At 37.1% G+C, this 21684-nt stretch overlaps 2 protein-coding genes across 2 annotated transcripts in view; both read right to left on the bottom strand.

Annotated features, from left to right (window-relative positions):
- Positions 1-211: 211 nt before the first annotated feature.
- LOC148939114 (interferon-induced very large GTPase 1-like) lies at positions 212-5980 on the bottom strand. Its single transcript, XM_089107284.1, has 2 exons — positions 3472-5980; positions 212-371 (listed from the first exon to the last, which is right to left on the bottom strand). The coding sequence occupies exon 1, from the start codon at positions 5978-5980 to the stop codon at positions 5261-5263; it is 720 nt and encodes a 239-aa protein (XP_088963410.1). The 3' UTR covers positions 212-371; positions 3472-5260.
- Positions 5981-6409: 429 nt separating this feature from the next.
- Positions 6410-21684, bottom strand: part of LOC148939113 (uncharacterized) — a 32986-nt gene continuing 17711 nt past the window's right edge. The window contains exon 2 of the mRNA XM_089107283.1: positions 6410-8148. Coding sequence (XP_088963409.1) covers positions 6412-8148 — 1737 coding nt within the window. The 3' untranslated portion in view covers positions 6410-6411. The remainder of the gene's footprint in view (positions 8149-21684) is intronic.

Raw genomic sequence — 21684 nt, 5'->3', positions numbered from 1 at the left:
CATGACTGAGGACCGATAAAAATTCTTATCTTTTAGGCTTACATTATTTAAGGTAAATTTCCTTCCATCCCCTCCCTTCATACTGCAGAAAGAGACGGACCTGTATCCAATAATGACTTGGGACCGATAAAAATTCTTACCTTTTAGCCTTACGTTATTTGAGGTAAATGCCCTTCCCTCCCCCTTCAAACTGCAGAAAGAGACGTACCTGTATCCAATAATGACTTGGGGCCGATAAAAATTGGTGGAGTGCTCATCATGTTGGCTTGAGCTTAGGCTGCACGGTGCTCCACAAAAAGGACAGCAGGTGCCACAACCGATGAGGGACTCTATAAGGTACAAAACTGCACGGTCGATCCATTTTTTCTTTTCTAAAATAAAAAAATTATTCTTAAAAAACGAGTTAAAGGAATATTAGATTATGTCCTATTATCATGAATGTATCTTTATAAATGTGGAGCAATTTTTTGTCTTTGCAAACATGACAGACATACAAATGCAGCTAGTATTGTCATCGTCATTTATAAGCCAAAAGGATGTATCTAACACTATTATGACTCCAGAAGCTATTGAAAATAACAATTGAAGCTTATGTTTTCAAAAATTATGAACTTTTTCATTTTTCAAATATTGAGACAGAAATTTTTAAATTACAATAGGCGACTGAAAAACTTAATTATTGTATAAAACAAAATTACATCTGGGACTATCGGAGCTAAACCTATCGTCACAGGTTTTGTCCCAGTCTTGGCTGGTCTCTAAGAAAATTGAATAAAGAAAACAGTTTTTTTTAACTGAAAGTAAGGAGGGACATTAAACTTCAAACGAACAGAAATTATTCCGTATATGAAAGGGGCTGTCCCCTCCGAAAAAGGGCTGTCACCTGTCTAACAACTTTATTTTTTGAAACAATAAAAAACTTTAGCGTAAAGAGTGTGGCGTTTCGGAGGGGACAGCCCCTTTCGTATACAGAATAATTTCTGTTCGTTTTAAGTTTTATTGTCGCTCCTTACTTTCAGTTAAAAAAATTGTTTTTTTATTTAATTTGTGAATTTTTTTTAAATAATGATGGGAAATCCTGCGGCCCCCGTCATAGAAATATCCCTTCCCCCATGACAATATCCTCCATGGAAAGATCCTCCCGAGTAGCACCCTCCTGACCCCCCTCCCACCCAGAAGGAAGCTCGCCTGAAAACGTCTGCATACTTCCAAGTAACAAATACTAGATGTAAACAATTGGCAAAGTTCATAACTTGAAGCCCTTCCCTCGCGGATGTGGGGGATTATGTCATCCTCAAAGACATATTTATTAGGTTTTCGATTATACTGAACAAAATGGCTATCTCAAAATTTTGATCAGGTGACTTTGGGAAAAAATGAGCGTGGGATGGGGCTAGTTGCCCTCCAATTTTTTGGTCACTTAAAAGGGCACTAGAACGTTAAATTTCGGTTTGAATGAACCCTCTCGCGAAATTTTATGACCACCTGATCGATATGATCACCCCTGAAAAAAAAAAAAAAAAAAAACACCCATAAGTGTTATTTATTATGGCAAGAAGTGCAAAATTCCATATTTTTGCAGGTAGGAGCTTGAAACCTCTACAGTAAGGTTCTCTTATAAGAGGAATATGATTGTTTGATTTTATTTAAGATTCTATCATTTTTAGGGGGAGTTTCCCACTTTTTTCGAAAATAAGGCAAATTTTTTCAGGCTCGTAGTTTTGATGGGTAATAATAAACTTCATGGAACTTCATCATCAGCATAAAAATCCGATTCTTTTGATTTATCTACTGGTATAAAAATTCTGTTTTTTAGAGTTTTGGTTACTATTAAGACGGGTCGCTCATTATTTACAGTTCGTTAAGATGAACTGTTTTATAAATATTAATTAACAATTGAATTTAGTGAAAAATGGCCAAGATGAAAAAAGACAAACGGATTAAAAGAGAAAATAAAAGAAAAAAGAGACATAAAATATTAACAAAGATTAAGCAAAATAAAATGCTGCACACAAATGATCCAAAAAATGCCGAAGAAAACGTAAGTAATTGAGCAGAATGATTACTTGGACGAAATGCTGCTCAAAAACAGTATTGTTCTCACAGGAGGCGCAACTATTGAACATAACTTTTTCAATTATGATCTTTAATTTCTTCGTCATTTACAGCTGCAGAGGTAATAATAATAATATGCCTTCATATCGGTTGTGTGTTCCGAGTCCAAAGAGAGAGATGGAGTATATTTGGCGCATTAAAAAAACAAGGACCAAATTTTATTTTTAAACCGTTTTTGAAAATCGAAATTGCCAAAATGGCTAGCAACACAGAATTAGACATATAGTAACTGAGTTATTTATTAAAGCGAGTGTATTTCTAATGAAAGAATGTTTAGCTGGATTTAGTAAGCGTGGTGTGTACCATAGAGTATGGGTAACTTATAAGAGTGGAAACTGGTGCTGATAAACAAAACATAAATAATGCCAACCATCGCTTGGTTTATCTTGTATCTTTTTTTTTTTTTTGTTTCTTATTTTTTTTTTCATTTTTTTATAGTAGATTTGTATTTTTTTTTTTTTTTTTTTTTTAGATAATTATATCAAACTAAATAAACCATTAATAAACCATTATTGCCAATTAAAATAATAAAAAAAATTCATCCATATTATTATATAGCGTTGGTTTTTTTTTTTTAAGCCCTATCCACGGTATGCAAAACTATAGCAAAAGATATAGCATGTGTTTGAAATCTGAACTAACAAATAAAGATTCTCTTGCAGAATTTGCGGGTGAGCAGATTGACATTTCTTCCTTTTATGACAAATCGTCTTATTGGGCGCCTATAAAAGGTCTTATAGGTTTCTTTAGCGGCAGACAACAACTTTCAGTAGATCATTATGAAACCACTAGACGACAAGCTGCCAATCTCATCAAAAGATTTGAAAATGATATAGAAAGAGCACTTGGAAACAAAAATGTTTGTGTTTTACAATGCAGATAATGTGTTGAATATTTTCTGTTAGAAATTGATGTGTGCGCTTGAGGGGCGCACCAGGAGCCCGATGTAAGTTATATAATTAACGATATTTACTGACAAATTTGCTAGGGATAGACAGATTCAAATGGCAAAATTGGATATACTTCACTAGAATATCGTTGGGTAGTCAAACCCTACCCAACCATTTTAGAGTCAAGACCCATAAAAAAATAGATAAAGCTTTAACAGTATCCCAATATTCACTTACAAAGAGGTCAAGGGATTAAAAAATCAAGAAATGCTGTTTACTTAATATATCCCCTTTTTTATATAAGTCCTTTTCAAGGGGTTGAAAATTATGTTTACTTTATGCATTCTTCTATAGCACTAGAAAAGACAGCTTACACAACTTTTGACATGTTTTTGACAACATTTTAGCTTTGGACATTTACATAATTTGGACTGGGTTGTCTCTAAAAAACGAGAGAATGTCTTACCAGAGAGATTATCATCCTGGAATCTTTTCAACTCTTTCATCAGAATCACCGCAAATTCATTTCCAGTAGTCAACTTCAAATATGGTTTCATCGTCTCCATTTTAAGAATCACGTTCTGCTTGGACGCATCAGAAATTTTTTGTAAGACTTCTAGAACGCTGATGTCAGATGAAGCCAATCTTCTAAATGCTTCTTATACTGATGAATAAGCTTCAAGTAGAAATTAAAATCACCAGTATCATGCGTATCTCGCAGCAGAGCAATTTCGCATGTTTTCCTATTTGTAAATTCTGAATTGGGACTCTTGAACTGGGCAGCAAGAACACGATCAATACTGATTTCAATTGTTTCCGTGATTCCAGGAATATAGCAGTCCTCAATAAACCCGCCAGCCGCGGTTGAAGCTAAACTACGACTGGCACAAAGGCCTAAAAAAAAATTCCTAAAATGATCTTTTCTTCTAATTATCTTACGCACAGGATCATTATTTTCCAAAAAATTCTCTCGAAATTTATCTAAATGCTGAACAAAAGCTCCAAATATACGCAGAGTAATCTTCGCACGGATTCTCATGTTGTTATTAAAACAGTGATACATAGGGTTGTCAAAAGAAGTATTCAAATCATGATGCAGTTGAACCATAACTCTGTACCAGTGTTCAAAGTGTAGATTTTTGTTTCCCAGTGCTCTTTCTATATCATTTTCAAAACTTTTGATGAGATTGACAGCTTGTCGTCTAGTGGTTTCATAATGATCTACTGGAAGTTGTTGTCTGCCCCTAAAGAAACCTACAAGACCTTTTATAGGCGCCCAATGACGAGTCGTCATAGAAGGAAGAAATATCAATCTGCTTACCCGCAAATTCTGCAAGAGAATCTTTATTTTTTAGTTCAGATTTCAAACATGCTATATCTTCTGCTATAGTTTTGCATGAGATATTCTCGCACATGCTCCTCAAAATTAGTTCGCTCTATCCTTCTGAACGAATAGTCTCCTATTTCGCTTAGTAGATGATTCCAAAGCTGATCAAATTCAGCCGTCGCTTCTTTTTCGTATAATCTTTTCCCATCCGACCTAAATAGCTCAACAACCGACGTAATTATCTCTTGAAAGAACATTTCTAAACCTAATTCCTTTGAAGCAACTGCCCGCTTGCTCTTTTCCCTTTCTATAGAATCTTTCAGAGATTCTAATAATTCAGTTTTGGTTTTTATCACAAGATGATCCACAGAACATTTAACTTCTTCGAAAAACAGGCGTTTCGATACTGGGTCATCTTTCAGGTACTCTTCCATTTTCCGAAGCATTCTTTCGGGAATATCATCAAATACTACTTCAATTCTTTGCATGTAAAGCTGCAGAGAGAACAGTTCTTTACTGTTTGAAATTTCAGTTTGGTAAATTTCAAGATGCTTCTTATATTCCTGTAGAAATTCCCATTCAAGCCCGGCAAATTTATCATCCAAAGCACCCCTTTTAAAGGCTATGAAAGAATTTTTGAAGCTGTATAAAAAGTCCTCTGATAATACGGCGTCCCAAATTTGAAGTACTTTTTTAAAAAAGCTTGATGGGGTTTGTCTCTGATTTTTGCTCAACGATAAAAGAATTGACTCCTTTACACTCGTAACCTTTTCAGCATATCCTTGATTTATTGCAGCCATCGGTGGCGTGCCATCATACAGACAAGGGAAATATTCATGACTTGTCTCTTCATCGTAATCTAATATATCTTTGAAGCAAACTTGAGAAGTACCAATTTCAGACTTTGCAGCTATTTCAGTTTGCTCCTTCAGAGTTTTTCAAAAAGCTTTCGTTCATTTGATAATTTCTGATAATTGGACGGATCACCAGTGTTTTGGTGAACAAAAAGGCATTTGGTTTTTTGATAATTAACATCCTTCATTCGAAGAAACGCGTGAATTGTAATTTGGATGATATCTTTTAAGGCATCCATACTTTCAGAAGCAACATTCAAAACAACAATGTCACTAAGTCCAACAACAAATGTGGCAAGTTCAGAATCATGTTCATCATTACCCATCAAATCTTGTCGTTCAGGAGATTTCAAGCCTTCGGTATCTAAAACAAGAATGTAGTCGATGTTGAACTTCGCAGCATATTGTTTTTGGACGGTGATTAGCTGCATGTTAACACCCTTTGTGCAACGGCCAGATGAAACAGTAAATTTACAACCAAACATTGCATTCAGTAATGTTGACTTACCACTACTTTGAACACCCAAAACACTTACCACCCCTATAGAATTTCTTTTTCCCATTCGGTCTTCCAAAGCACGCATAAAATCAACAAAAAATAAATCTGGAATCCCTTGAGCATCCCCATCAAAAAGTTCAATGGGATGTCCAGCAAAAAGAACGTCAATCATTGTATGTTGAAAGGATACTTCAACATTTGCATCGTATCGCTTTAGAATCCTAGCCAAACTGGATTTATTGGACGGACTACCGTTTGATATATGAAGCATATAAATCTGACAAAGTTCTCTCATCAGGTGTTCTATGCCAATATCCTTGCTACTTGTAGAATCTCTTGAAAACCTTTCAAGGTATTGAGACAACCAGAATAAAAAATACCTTCTTTCTTCCTGATTCAGGATCAACCTCTCAGCAAAACACTCAAAAAATTTTCCGGCATCAAGGTAGCCTGCTGTGTTCGGATTATTCTCTTATTTTCTTCTAATAATTCAGTGTGTTTTTTTACTGATATGTCAGTTGGCTTTTCAGTTATACGCTTTTGTCTCTTATGAATAGCATTGTAGTCCTTCCACAACTTTCCAGATAGAGGCAGACTAGTAAGTTTATTTCTTCCTATTTCCTTCGCTAGACTTAGAGCAACTTCTTTAGCAACTTGCAGACGTTCATTTGAATCTTCCAATAGAAATTCCAAAGCTTTTGCGCCTTCTTCCCATTCTGAAAAGTTCTATTTCTTAAATTTTTTATTTAAAACTAGAGGCTTCAACTTTTGGATTATACGAGACTCTGTGTCTCTTATATATTCGAATTTGCTCTTTTTCGGAAGCCCTTTGATTACACCATCAGCATTTAGCCTCTTGTCAGAGATAACAATTATGTTCGGACAAGCTTTAGCTAAAGATATTAGAAGACGCTCGGATTGAACTGAAGTATTACCAATAAATACACACAGAACACTTGATTGTTTAGCGACGTACATTGCCAGATCAATATTTTTCTTAGCGTCTCCACGTAGATTAACAATGGCTAAGGGTTCAAAATTTTCATCCCTGACAGGAAGTAGCCAAGACAGCTCCAAGGATCCACTAGAAAAAGTTCTCGGAACATCGTCTTCATCATGGTTTTGGAAAGGCTCAATGCCTTTTGGGAACAATTTATTGATAACCTTCGACTTTGAGAACGAAAGTTCTCCAATTCTTATGAACGAGCAATAGACAAAATTTCCTGAATGGACATCACTTTCAATAAAGGATTTGCCGTTCAACGTTTTCCAACGTTTGGTGATATTCACTAAGGACCAATTTAACAAAAAGTATTTTGCAGATGAAACTTTAATGCAAAACGGAATTGAATACTGTAAAACTGCCATCCGTGAAAATATTTCTTGCCTTAGGAAATCGTCAGCAATTAGAAGGAAACAATAAATCAAGTCCATTGAGTTATGCTCCATATTTGACTTTTCAAACATAATCTCGTTTCTGGCTTCTACGGAGTTGTGCATTAGTTTATGGAAGAACTTTGACACAGCTTCCGCGGACCAATTTGCACCACAGGGTTTGCACATGCTAAACTCCTTTACTTTCTCAAGGGTTAACTTGTGTTTCATGTATTTGGACAATTGGAGCTTGTCAAGAAGGGAACATATTTCTTTTTCTGCGGGCCAAGAAGTTTCGTATGGATCTTCATTTTCAGCTAAAATAGTGACAGGTGTTTTGTCTGTCTTGTCGTTAATATTAACAGAAGAAGGAGAAAGTCCAGAATTCAAGTCTCTACCTGTCCCGTTAGTATTAACAGCGTCTTTATACGCAGGTATGTTGCTCACAAAATTCTGCATACGCACTGAAAAACTTGTCTCATTTATAGCTGCAATTGCTTCCCTATATAGCTTCCCTATTGAATCCGTTTCTACGAAAGAAGTGACCACGGATGCAGGCAGTGTGTTAATTTTGGGAGAGATATTTTCAGCTTTATCTGAAGGCGCTGAAGGTGCGACGTCTTTTGGACTAATCGGTTGAGTTGGAACTGATGTAATATTTTTTTCGGTAGATATATTTCTGTCCGAATTTTGCTCATTTGGCATGCCTTCTTTGAAGCTCTCTTCGATTATTTCATTTTTCTCCAAACTTCTCACGGAGGCGACGAAGGCTGAAACAGATGAAGTGTCAATTTTGGCAGATTTATTTTCGCTTTTGTAAACAAATTTATCAGAATCATTTGAACTGATCTGTCTCGGGAGCGCTGATGAAATATTTTTCTGGGTAAGTGTACCATAGTTGGAAGTTGATCCAACTATTTTATCTTCGTTGCTGTTCTCTGTGGTTAATCCTTTATTCTCCAAACTTCTCACGGAAGTGACAAATGCAGCTGCTGACGAAGAGTCAATTTTGGTAAATTTGTTTTCGGTTTTGTCTACATGCGTCGACAGACCTTTCTCACAGACTGCTGCATAAGTAGGCCAAGGATCCTAAAACAGAAACAAATGGCTACAAAATAAGCAATGAAACTTTAACAACACAAATTAGAAAAGTAAATAGTAAAAGGGAAACCAAAAGCAAAAAAAAAAATTAACAGCAACCTTAGGCCATAAAAAAAAAACATTGATTAAAATGATTTCAACAAGCCTTTGTATTACTGCAGTTTTGTTTAAATGGAGAAATAATTATTTTAGACAAGAGAAAGCATTTAGGCTACGTAACTGACTTCAACAGTTGCGCCATTCAAGACAAATTTATTGAATTAATAGCTTCAAACTATAGAAGATATAACTCCAAGATTGCCTGTTGATACAAAAAAACTCCAGTGAAAAACCGCGGACAGGAATTATCTATCCCAGCTACAACGTGGTCCCTGATATACAAACCAATCAGAAATGATATCAAAAGACGATGTTGCAGATGAATTATAAGGGATTTGTGTAAGATTAGGAAGGCTGTAAAGCTAACACTCGGTTCCATTTTAATTCCATAGTGTTTTGCATGAAGGTGTTTAGTCCACCTTTTGGAGAAAATGAGGAGCATATGCTTTATGAGTCATACTCGTAACATTTTCAGAGATGCATCCTTTGAGAAAACGTACTTACTGTTGCGTCTATAACTTAAAGACCACCTAACAGAACTTCAGGAAGCATAAAATGGCTAACAATAAGTTCGAGGACTCATTTTGCTGTGATCACCATTGTACAACAGGTAGTTCGGTAACAGTGAAGTATTGTTTATTTACATTTCACAACGGGCATTCCATAGTCAGCCTTTCAACAGCACCGCGATCTTGCTGTTGTGATCAGCACCGTGATCGTGAAAAATTAGGCACCCAGCCTAGTTTTTTGTACATGTGAACTTCCATATTGTGGTGTCGATAACCATTCGTTATTTCAAAGAGCAGCGAGCTATGATTTGTTTTTTTTGTTACACCCTGGAAAATAAAATTGAAAGGAGATTAGCAGTACTTAATTCATATAATTTATCCCGCGCAAAATAACCATAAATAGTCACGAATCAATAAATCAGTCTAAAACAAACAGACATTACTGCACATAACAGAGTCGAACCCAAAACATGCAGAAACTGCCACAAAGAGGAGTAGATGTAATAGCCCCATTCCTTCTAAAGACCAGAGGCATAATTTACTCTGGGGCAGGGGGAGGGGGCAATTGTCCCCTTCAGACCCGAGTTTGTACCCACAGACCTTAGTTTGCCCCTCCCCCAGCTGAAGTTTAGTTTCTGCAAAAAATCATGTCAAAACTAAGAAAAGCCTGCATAATTCAAGTATCCAGAGAAACAGGTCGGTTTTCTTTAATTTATCTTTGCCGTTATGGTAATACAAGAATCATTTTTCAGTTTTCACTGTCATTTTACTTTATTTGGGAAAATTGGCTCCAACTTTGCCCCCCTCCCCCCAGGATCTTAACAAAAATACTCCAATGCTAAAGACCAGAGTATAATTTGCACTATACTGAAAACAAACTTTATTTGAAAAAATCCATATATATATAAAAAAAATAAATACCATCATAACCAAGATTACAGAAAAAACAAATGATAATGGATTGACAGCTTAATGTATGTACTGAAATTAATTCCACAAAGTCATGATAGTTTTAGATTAATTAAAGTAAAAAAAAAGAAAACATTTCAAATGTGCTTGTTTTCAGTAAAGTGCAAATTATGTTCTGGTCTTTAGAAGAGATTAATTAAAAAAACTTTTTCCACAAAATAAGTTTTTCAAAGAAAAGCAAATAACTCCATTAAACAAAAAATGAGGAAAAATAAAATCAAATAATCTACCAAACGTGAAACTACCACAAATCAGCATCGATAAATAAATGAAATCCAAAACGAAGAGAAATTACAATAAATAACCGAGTCAAACTCAATCCGAGCAGAAATTAACACAAGTTGGGCTCAAAACCCTTATGCCTTCTCAAGGCCAGAATATAATTTGCACTTTATTGAAAAAATATAAATGTTTTTACTTCTATAACTTTAATAAATCAAATAATACTAAAATTTTGATTACTAAATATCAGTATATGTATATTAAACTGACAATGCACATTCATTTGTATTTTGTTCAGTAAAGTTAGTTAAAAAGGGCACAAGACCTTTTAATTTCCAATCGAATGAGCCCTTTTTAAAGTTTATACAACAAAGATTGCAATAAAAACTTATATACACCCAGGGCATAACTTAAAACCCTTGATCTGACGACTGTGGGGGAGGGTCTTAATCAATGGAATAATTTCCTGAAGTTTAACTTAGTGGAACAAATTGGCTATCTCAATATGCTGAGTAGATGTGTTCGGGGAAATGGTGGGCGAGGAAGGGGTGTTAGTTGCCTTCCAATTACTTTCGACTATTAAAAAGGGCACAAGCCATTTCAATTTCTAATCGAGTGAGCCCTTTTTGAAGTTTCTACGACAACGCGTTTTATAAAAACTTGATATGCCCCCAGGGCATAACTTACAACCCTTGTCCTGAGGGCTGTGAGGGGGTCTTCATCCTCAAAGACCTAATTTCCAGAACTTAATACTACGCTGAATAAAATGGCTATCTCAAAAATTTTGATTGGATGTGTTTCGGGGACTGATGGGAGTGGGGGGGGGCGAGTTGACCTCCAATCAGTTTCGACTATTAAAAACAGCACTAGCCCATTGAATTTCCAATTGAATCAGCCTTTTTTTGAAGTTTCTACGACAACGCCTTCTATAAAAAACTTATATGCCCCCAAGGCATAACTTAAAACCCTTGCCCCGAGGGTTGTAGGGGAGTGTCCTCCTCAAAAACATATTTTCTATCTGGAAATCAACTACGCTGAACAACATTCCTATCTCAAAATTTTGATTGGATGTGTTTGGGGGAATGATGGGCGTGGGGGGGGGCTTTGAGCCCTCCAATCACTTTCGACTATTAAAAAGGGCACTAGCCCTTTGGATTTTCAATCGAATGAGCCTTTTTTGAAATTTCTACGACAACGACTTCTATAAAAACCTTATATGCCCCCAGGGCATAACTTAAAACCCTTGCCCTGAGGGTTGTGGAGGAAGGTCCTCCTCAAAAAGATATTTTCTATCTGAAAATCAACTACCCCCAACAAACGGGCTATCTAAACTATGTTATGGGTTGTATTGGGGGGAATGATGGGCGTGGGGGGGGCTAGGTGCCCTCCTATCCGTTTCGACTATTAAAAAGGGCACTAGCACTTTGAATTTCAATCTAGTGAGCCTTTTCTGAAGTTTCTACGACAACACCTTCTATAAAAACCTTATATTCCCCCAAGGCATAACTTAAAACCCTTGCCCCGAGGGTTGTAGGGGAGTGTCCTCCTCAAAAACATTTTTTCTATGTTTAATTCAACTACGATAAACAACATGTGTATCTCAAAATTGTGATTGGTTGTGTTTTGGGGAATGATGGGGTGGGGGGTAGTTGCCCTCCAATCACTTTCGACTATTGAAAAATGGCACTAGCCCTTTGAATTTTAAATATAATGAGCTTTTTTTAAAATTTCTACGACAACGCGTTATATGAAAAGATTATATGACCCCAGGGCATAACTTCAAATCTTTGCCCGAAGGGTTGTGGGGGAGTGTCCTCCTCAAAAAGATATTTTCTATCTGGAAATCAACTACGCCGAACAAAATGGCTATCTCAAAATTTTGATTGGATGTGTTTGGGGGACTGATGGGCGTGGGGGGTGGGGGGGCGAGTTGCCCTCCAATCCGTTTCGACTATTAAAAAGGGCACTAGCACTTTGAATTTCAATCGAATGAGCCTTTTCTGAAGTTTCTACGACAAAGCCTTCTATAAAAACCTTATATGCCCCCAGGGCATAACTCAAAACCCTTGCCCCAAGGGTTGTAGGGGAGTGTCCTCCTCAAAAATATTTTTTCTATGTGGAATTCAACTACGTTAAGCATAATGGTTATCTCAAAATTTTTATTTGAGGTGTGTTGGGGAGTGATGGGGTGGGGGGGGGGGTAGTTGCCCTCCAGTAACTTAAGACAATAAAAAAGGGCCTTGGTCCTGTTTATTTCCAATCGAAAGAGTTTTTTTGTATTGTCTTCGACAACGTCTTCTATAAAATCCTTATATGCCCCCAGGGCATAACTTAAACCCTTTTCCCCGAGGGTTGTGGGGGAGTGTCCTCCCCACAAAGATATTTTCTATGTGAAAATCAACTACGCCGAACAAAATGTCTATCTCACACTTTTGATGGGATGGGTTTGGGCGAGTGATGTGCGTGGGGGGGACTAGTTGCCCTCCAATCACTTTCGACTATTAAAAAGAGCACTAGCCACTCCAAATTCCAATCGAATGATCTCTTTTCGAAGTTTCTACGACAACTCCTTCGATACGAAGTGCCCGGGTATGGAGAAGAAGAAACAATACATTGTGCCCACATCGTTCTTTACTTAGGCAGCGCTATTGCGCTGCCTATGATAGGGGGCTGTTAGTATCTTATGATTTTGTTCAAATCTCAATATTCCCTGACATTTTCACATTCATATTGTTAGCTCTAGTGGTAGTAGGCGTCACAATAGTTTTAGTAGGATATATCAAGTTGTAACTTTCAGGGGTTGTTGATGAGGATGTTAAACTAACCAAAAGGCAATATGTATATGTTATGAATGTTGCTATTGGTATTACTGCTACTGCTATCGAGGCTAAGGGTATTAAGGTGAAACTTTCAGGCAATATTTAGGGTGAGGTTAAACTAAATCACTATACACAATGTGTATTAAGGTTACTAAAAGGATGTATGAGAAATTCCTAAATAGCAGCTTAGTATATTAAATTAATACTTTCACGGCATGTTGAACGAACCAAAAGGCACTACGTGCATGTTACCACTATTCCTATTATTTCTGCTCCTATGACTACTAACTCTGCTGAAGCTAAGGGTATTGAAGTGAAGCTTTCAGGGATTATTTAGGGTGATGTTGAACTAAATCCAAACAAAACATGTGGATGAAGGTTACTAGAAGGATGTATGAGCAATTTCTTAGGAAAAACGGAAGAGTATAAAGTTGAAACTTTCAGTGTATGTCGAGGGTGATGTTGAACTAACCAAAAGGACCTCCGTGTATACTACTACTGCTGCTACTTCTACTACTACTTTTCACCAACTACTACTATAATTACTACCAGTAGTACCGCTGAAGCTAAGGGTATGCAAAACTTTCAGTGCATGTTGAGGAGGATATTGAATAAAATCGAAATACAGCGAAATACAGTTTATTAAATGGGCGTAACAGTTATACCCCAGGAATAGCTTAGACTATAAACTTCAAACTTTTAGTGCATGTTGAGGGGGACGTTAAATCAACAAAAAGGTATTCTACTCATACTACTACTACTACGTATTAAGGAGAAATTTCCAGGGACCGTTGAGGGGATTGCTGAATAAAATTGAGACACACAACGTGTATGTAGGCTATCAAAAGGGCGTATCAGCAGTATCTCAATAACGGCTTAGAATATGGGGCCGAAGCTTTCATGGCATGTTGAAAGGTATGTTGAACTAATGAATGTGCACTATGTGCATACTACTACAATAATTAGTAGTAGATCTACTTCTGCTACTCCCTATTAGTACTACTATTACTAAGGCTAGTGATATTAATGTGGAACTTACAGGACTGTTGAGGGGGGGGGGGGGTAAAACAAAGCACACCATGTGTATGCAGGTTATCAAAAGGACGTATCAGCAATGCCTCGGAAATGGATTTAAGCATTGGGTTGAAACTATAACGGCGTTAGGAGTGGATGGTGATCTAGATCAAAAAGGTGCAATATGAATACAATGTCTGCAAATATTAATAACGCTAATACTGTTATCACTAATACTATTCCCGATGCTCCTGCTATTGCTTCGTTACTATACTTACTACTACTACTAATGCTAAGAGTAATAATTAAGCTTTCCGAGAATCGTGAGTGTGAGGATGAACTGATGAATTGTGTCAAGACACACTATGTACAGAGGGGGGTATCAAATTTATGTATTAGTAATATCCAAGCAACACCTTAGGGTATTGGGCTAATACTTCCAGGGCTAACACTTCCAGGGCTACCAGTATTACTACTACTTCTACTACTGCTATTATTACAGCTGTTATTCAACTACTGCTATTACTGCTTCTGTTACACTAAATCAAAATAGTTTCAGTGCATCCAGGTTGTCAAAATCGACCAAGTTGTTCAAGAAATTTAGGCGGGATATCGTAAGAATCAGATAGTGTATGAAGCAGATATTTTAAGGGAAATTTTTCTTTGCTTTAAAACTAAATGAAAAGACACTATGTGCATGCTTTTTGTCAATAGGATGTCTCAGCAATATCTCAAGAACGACCTGGGGTATTAAGTTGAAACTTTCAGGACTATTACAATTACTACTTCTACTTTAACTATTGAACTAAATCAAAAAGATGCAAGTGCATTAAAAATATCAAAATATCGCAGATGAAATGCTTTAGGGACAGAATAGGGTATTAAGTTATATTTTTTTAGGGAAAGTTGAGATGTAAAACTCAATCAGAATATACTATGTGTATCTAGATTTTATAAAGGTCGTAAATTATTATACGTAAATTATCAAGCGTGCTCAAATCATCATATTATATAAGAGGGGGACACGAAAAGATCCACCCAACTATCGGCCAATTTCTTTGTTGTCCGTGTTAAGCAAAATATTTGAGAAGGCGATGCTTTCTCGTCTTAATAATTTTCTAACTTCTAAAGATTTTTTTCGCGATTTTTAATTTGGTTTTCAAACAAATCATTCAACTGAGCATGCTTGTGCAGTTTTATTGAATTATCTTCACTCTGCCCTAGACTCCCTATTTGATTCCTGCTGCTTTGTTTCTGGATATTCGTAAAGCCTTTGATTCTTTAACCCACAGTGCTGTGTAATTATTTACTGGTATATTGAAAATAAAACTATCCATCTATCTATCAATCCCCGAAAGTTATCACTTTATTACACTTTATATGTTTTAATTTTAATGATATGTTTAAATGTTAATAGTTTAATGTGATCTTTTCATAATCCTCCTCCTACAGCCCATGGAGCCTTTGTGGGGATTGGTAGATTGCTGTGTAATTATTTACTGGTATATTGAAAATAAATCTATCCATCTATCTATCAATCCCCGAAAGTTATCACTTTATTACCATTAACCTCAGTAATAGTGGTCGCTGTAGCAGCAGAAGTAATAGTTATACTACTACTATTAGTAGTAGTCACACTCTTAGTATAGGCCTCCCCCAAGCCCCCTAGCGCGCACCCAGGTGCCAGATTTGGGAACGTCTAGAGATATTTTGGGTAACTCTAAAGGAGGCGCGGACCAAGGGTGGACCTGGTCCCTGGGGGGTTCATAATAGAAACTGGGGTACCCTTGCCCAGGGGCCATAAATACAGGCGGAGGAAGAAGAATGCCCCTCGAATGTACATTCAGCAGGGCCTACCGGCGTGTGGATACGTCTCATGACTTATAAACCTTCTCCCAGCAATGGGTTAAAATACACGGTGACGCAGAACACCATCGTGGGAATCCTCTACAGGGCGACAACTGCGACAGGGCGTAAGATCCAGATCTATGGACCAAAGACCTCTGCAAAACTCGGACTCGACCCTGTCAGATTAACCGCAAGATTTGAGACCTTGTGGTCAACTATTCCCAAAAAAACATCAATGGTCCTCAGACCAAGAAAAGTTATGAATACGACTACGGCATTCCCGGCAAGCGACGCGACCCCCTCGGCGTAGGTGTCAAGAGGTATGCAAGCCAACCATGGTACAGCGTTCTCAGCAAGTGACACGGCTTCAAATATGGCGACCAAGTCACAAAATCAACAAGCCATACCTTTAGGAAAACCAACAGCAGTCATAAAACAAGCAAAAGGAGTTGGAATGTTCGAACTCACTATTATTTGTTTGAACGACTTATCCGTTAAAAAAGAAGCTACACAAGCTCTCCTTGTCCATAAGATGGATAAGTACGGGATTGACATATTATGCGTTTCTGGGATCAGAATCTGCGGTTCTGGCACCATAGTAATTGCAGCGCCCGAATCGCTACAACAGTTCAACTTTTTTCTACTCTGGTGTAAACAATAACTCGGGACTCCACGGCGTCTGTTTCATTACAAACCAAAGAACCAGAAACGCACTTCTTGGGTGGGATCCTGTTTCTCCCCGACTGACCAGGATCAGACTTAAAGGATATGTGTCCATTCTCTCCAGATACGCCACTACTCGTGATGCCACTGTTACCGCTAAGGGTGAATTTTATGCGGAATTGCAACAAAGGTCTTCCTTAGCTGCTGAACTGACTACCTGGTTGCTGCTGAGGACTTCAGCACGAGATTTTGTCTGTCTGATACTCCCACCTTAGTCCTTGGAAAAATCGGACTGGGGCAAAGATGTGGTCATGGACAAAGACAGTAGTAAGGCAATAGGCACCGCGAAACTTACATGGAAACTTACGCCCGAGGCATGAATATACAGTGCAGTTTGAGGAGCACATTGCAAAAAGCGACCAATCTCTTTTTATTATAGATCTATAAAGTGATCAAACATGTTTTGAAACTATGGACGAGATTGTATAATGCAATCAGACTGGTTTAGACGATACATGCTTTACCAAGTTCGTTCATCCATCATCATAACGTGTTTATTTTCTTTCCTGGTTCAATATTCAAAATTCCTTATATTGCGTATTCAAAGGATGGTCTCATTCTAGAAATAGTGGTTGACAGCTGGAGGGCTTATACTCGTGTTTTTCCTGCTATGAATATGGAGCAAATTGGTCTTTCTGGATCAGTTGATTAATAGAACTTATATTAAGCCTATTAGAATCAAATTTATTCATTTTTTCTAATGGAGAACAAAAGAATAGCGATGGTAAGTAAATATGCATTATTCTTGAAGTATCATAAGAACATAATGGTTTTTTTCCCTATAGTTACCAATTAACAATCTATCACCTGAGTTTCGCACAGAAAGCGAACTCCTGTAATTACATGATGTAATCCCTCGAATTAAACAAACATAATTACATATCTACGATACAATTCTCATGCTGTATCACAGCTGTTTAGATATTTTGATTAAAAGGGTACTTTGTCGCTTCTCGTGAAATTGCATCCATATTTCACTGCAGTCTTAATTCGGCAAACTCGATGAAAGGAATATCGCCTACTCGGCTAATAATCAGGGTAATTTTTGTAGAGAACAAAGAGGAGTTGGGGAAGGGGGGGGCGCCCCATTAATAATCTGAATAAATGAGATATGAAGTAAATAATCAAAGATGGAATTTTTTTCATGTATCGTATTTAAAATGTGTTTTATTGCATTCCATATAGGTAAAGGCTATTTGGCTCTAAATGTTTCTTATGTACCTTACAGAAATATCTCGTTTTTAAGACTATAATTGAACAATAAGTCTCCTTTAAATACAAACAATTTATTTATTGTTTTTGGATAGGGATTTGGAGAGGTAGGTGGGGTGCCATCCCCACCTTGAATATTCTGAATAACTTTCAAACGTAGATAATAGTTGAAATTTTTTCTTTTTTTCTTTTATCATATGTTGAAGTGGTATTCTGTTTTTTCTATTTGTTTTGGTAGGATTTAAACATATAAGGCTACATGTTACCTAGTTGAAAACCGAAAATTAATTTACACTCAAGGGAATTGATGGTCAAAGTCTTCCTGAACAAAAGCGACCAAAACTCGATGGGGATTCTGGCACCAATGAAACGGACATAATCAGAGGTATGAACTTGAGGAGAAATAGCGGTATCCATTTCACACTTCGTAGAGTTTATACCGAGCTACCTGTAACTTCCACGGTAAGCACCATTTATCAGATAGCTTTCAACTTTATAGCGCACTCACAATTTCGATTTGCAAATTCCTTTTTTAAACAAGTTGCTTATCGTTTAACTTTTACATTCGGCTCAGAGATGGCATCCATGTAGCAAAGTTAAAAAAATGATATTTTCCATATCAAACTCTAATCTAATCTAGTGTATTTTCGGTTCAAATTCACAGGAAGTAATTAACTTACACCTCGGAGATCAGCGCACCACCTAGCGGGTTGTCCAAATTAGATACGAATACTCGCTCTTGATTGTGCATTGTTGTAAACGAAAGGTTTATTTTTCAATGAATTTTAAAAATAGATATTTTTCATTGGTGCATTTACAAAAAAACTAAGCTCTAGTTTTACAATTACGAGACAAGAAGGGGTAGATATTCTGAAAACTATTATAATAATTTCGTAAATCATTTCTTTCAATGATTGTGGTCAATATACTCTTTCGAGATTCTTATCATTCTAATTGAATATTGTAGAGGGGGTGAACAGCGCCCCTCGTTAATATCCTGAATAAATAACAAAAACAGGACTAAATGATTATTTACTCAATATAAAGCTAGGAGGGGGAATTAAGTTTTGAGGGTGGGGTGAAAAATTGACATAGTCTTTTAACTTTATAAAAAATGGTTATTTCACATGGTACACCTCGGAGATCAGCGCGCCTCCTAGCGGGTTGTCCAAATTAGATACGAATACTCGCTCTTGATTGTGTATTGTTGTAAACGAAAGGTGTATTTTTCAATCAATTTTAAAAATAGATATTTTTCATTGGTGCATTTTAAAAAAACTAAGCTCTAGTTTTACAATTACGAGACAAGAAGGGGTAGATATTCTGAAAACTATTATAATAATTTCGTAAATCATTTCTTTCTATGATTGTGGTCAATAGACTCTTTCGAGGTTCTTATCATTCTAATTGACTATTGTAGAGGGGGTGAACAGCGCCCCTCGTTAATATTCTGGATAAATAACAAAAAACGGACTAAATAATTATTTACTCAATATAATGCTAGGAGGGGGAATTAAGTTTTGAGGGAGGGGTGAAATATTGACACGTCTTTTAACTTTATAAAATAATCGTTATTTCACATGGAAAATAAACCCTTTTTCTATAGATTAATGAATTAGCTCCATCATCACCATCAAGTCATGAAGAACCTATTTTTAGTGGACCTGAACCAATCATCACACCACCACCAATGGAGTTTAGGGATGAGGCTACAATAGTTTTTGATAAAATAGACTGGCATAGGGGTTTTCTAAATGATTGTTTTAGGGGCATGGCCAGCCTAGATGATCTAACTTGTGACATAGACATGGTGGAGGACCCGGAATGGACAGATAGATTTATGAGAGAGCATTTACGTAATGTTGATAGTACTAGTGCATCTAAACTGGGTCCTCATAAAGAAATTCCTTCACAAGACAATACAGGCTGGGTTGATCCGCTATCCCCAAACACCCTGGAAGACATATTAAGTAACCTGGAGGATTTCATGCCACGTCCAACCAATGCAATTGTACAGACTGGGGGTGGTGCTATTGACGATTCTATGCCACCCCCCACCATTCTGGTTAATGATACCAGTAGTAGTACAAGTAATGATACAACATCACCACAAGTATCCCCACTTCCATATTTTTTTCTTTCCAACTCTGCCTTGCACCATACAAGTCTACAGCGCCTAATTCGGTGACCCCTTTAACTCTTTGGTGTTAGGGGATATATTAACACATCCCATTTAAATTACCAATTCTTATTTAAAAAAGTTTCGCGCCCTTCTTGAACAACAGTGGGGGGGGTGGGGGTGGGGGTCAGTTTAAAAGCATCAAAGGCACTAAAAATATTTTTTTAAATGAAAATGCGAGCGAGCTGTATTCAAAATACTTGTACATAGAGATGTTGGCAATTTGCCCGCATTCATCAAATTATTTGGGTTTTTTTCAATTGGTTTAATAGAAATCAAAAAAAAGAGGATATATATCACGCGGGGGGGAGCGGGTCGGTGGTTTTATTTATTTAGAGTTTAAACGTTAATATTTGTAGATGTAAAAAGGATTTTATTTTTAGTGGGTGTGGGGCTGGGGAGAGGGCTATAGTTTTAAAATATTATTCAGATTTAGAGGGGTGTCAGGGGGTACTACGAATCTGTTTCGATGCTATGCTACAGTGTTTCAAGTATACATTTTTGATTGGAGCCTACAGACACCTTCAAAAAGATGCTTCTAAGAAAAAAATGGACGAATTAGCAGTTAATGGTAGGGAGGGTTCAAAGTTTCCAATAGTAGATTTTAATTGTTTAAATGGTCAATTTCCCGTGACATTAAAAGGAAGATATTTTCGAGCGAACTAATGCACATTTAAAGATTGGTGTCACGGTGTTGCAGTATGAAACAGAATTTGAGGAGGGTCAGCGTTCAAACAAGAAGGGTGTATTATTTCCAGTGAGGGCTCCGTCAATTGAATCAGTGGAGCATTGGGTGTGGCTTCTATACACGCCACCCACAGAGCCTGATACAATTGGACATTTTAATCCAATTACAGATATTAGTAGGGTTTTGGGGGAGGGTAAAAAGCGGGGTGGTGTATGTTATTACTGTCCGACATGCCTCTCAAGATTTCGCTCTGATTTAAAGTTAAACCATCACATGAAACACTGTAGACGTCAGGGATACCAGGCTGTGGAAACGGTAAGCGGTGATAGAGCGATCTTGTGTTTTAAGAATTTCCAGAACAAGCTCCTATAGAGCAATAATATCGCTTTAGACTACGAAGCGAGACTCACAGACGTGTACGATTCGTCAAATCCAAATCGTGTTAAAATACATGAAGTCATAGGGGTCTCTTACGATCATGCGCAAAGAGACTACAGTAATACCATGCAAGTACGGGATACATCAAGTCGTTGGGCGGCGAAAACGGCATGTACTCGGAATTTCTCAGTCTAATCAGAAAAGCAAATGGTGCAATTTCACAATCTTTTTGAACAAGCTTGCTTATGCCCCTATCACTTGATAACATATCGGCAATAAAAATTGTAAAATTTGTTGGGTTTGCAAGGCAGAATTTGATGATGGTGTAGGGAATGGGGAGAGGAGGAAGGCGATCGACCATGATCATTTGTGGTAGGAAATTAAATCGGGAGGGAGTAACTTTAGAGGGGTTGCACATCAGTTGTGCAATTTAAACGTTATACAGCAATATTTCGTACCAGTTTTTATACACAATTCCAATTACGCCTTTAAGTTTGTTTTACCGTCGTTGGCCCGCATTGCCAAGGATGGAGTTGTAGATAACGCATGGATAGATGGTTCTTTTTCATATAATATCATACCCAAATCATCGGAGAAGCTACTGCTGCTGGAATTCTTGTGCAAAACAGTTGACAAGGGTAATAATTGCCTGATTAAAATCCATTTTTTAGAATCTTTCAGCTTTTTCCCCAAATCCTTAAGTCAATTGATTCAGGTACAGAAAAGTGACAATTTTGATAGCTTCCCGCTCCTTAAACAGCGCTTCCCCGATGATGAAATGTATGATTTATTAACGTGTAAGGGCATATATGCATATGATTATTACAACTCTGCCTCGAGGCTAGATGAGGTGTCACTACCGCC

This window comes from Artemia sp. Qi Xiang Cuo, unplaced genomic scaffold (genome assembly GCF_049724085.1).
Source record: "Artemia sp. Qi Xiang Cuo unplaced genomic scaffold, ASM4972408v1 HiC_scaffold_22, whole genome shotgun sequence".
Taxonomy (NCBI): Eukaryota; Metazoa; Arthropoda; class Branchiopoda; order Anostraca; family Artemiidae; genus Artemia; species Artemia sp. Qi Xiang Cuo.
This window is presented reverse-complemented; position numbering and strand designations above follow the sequence as displayed.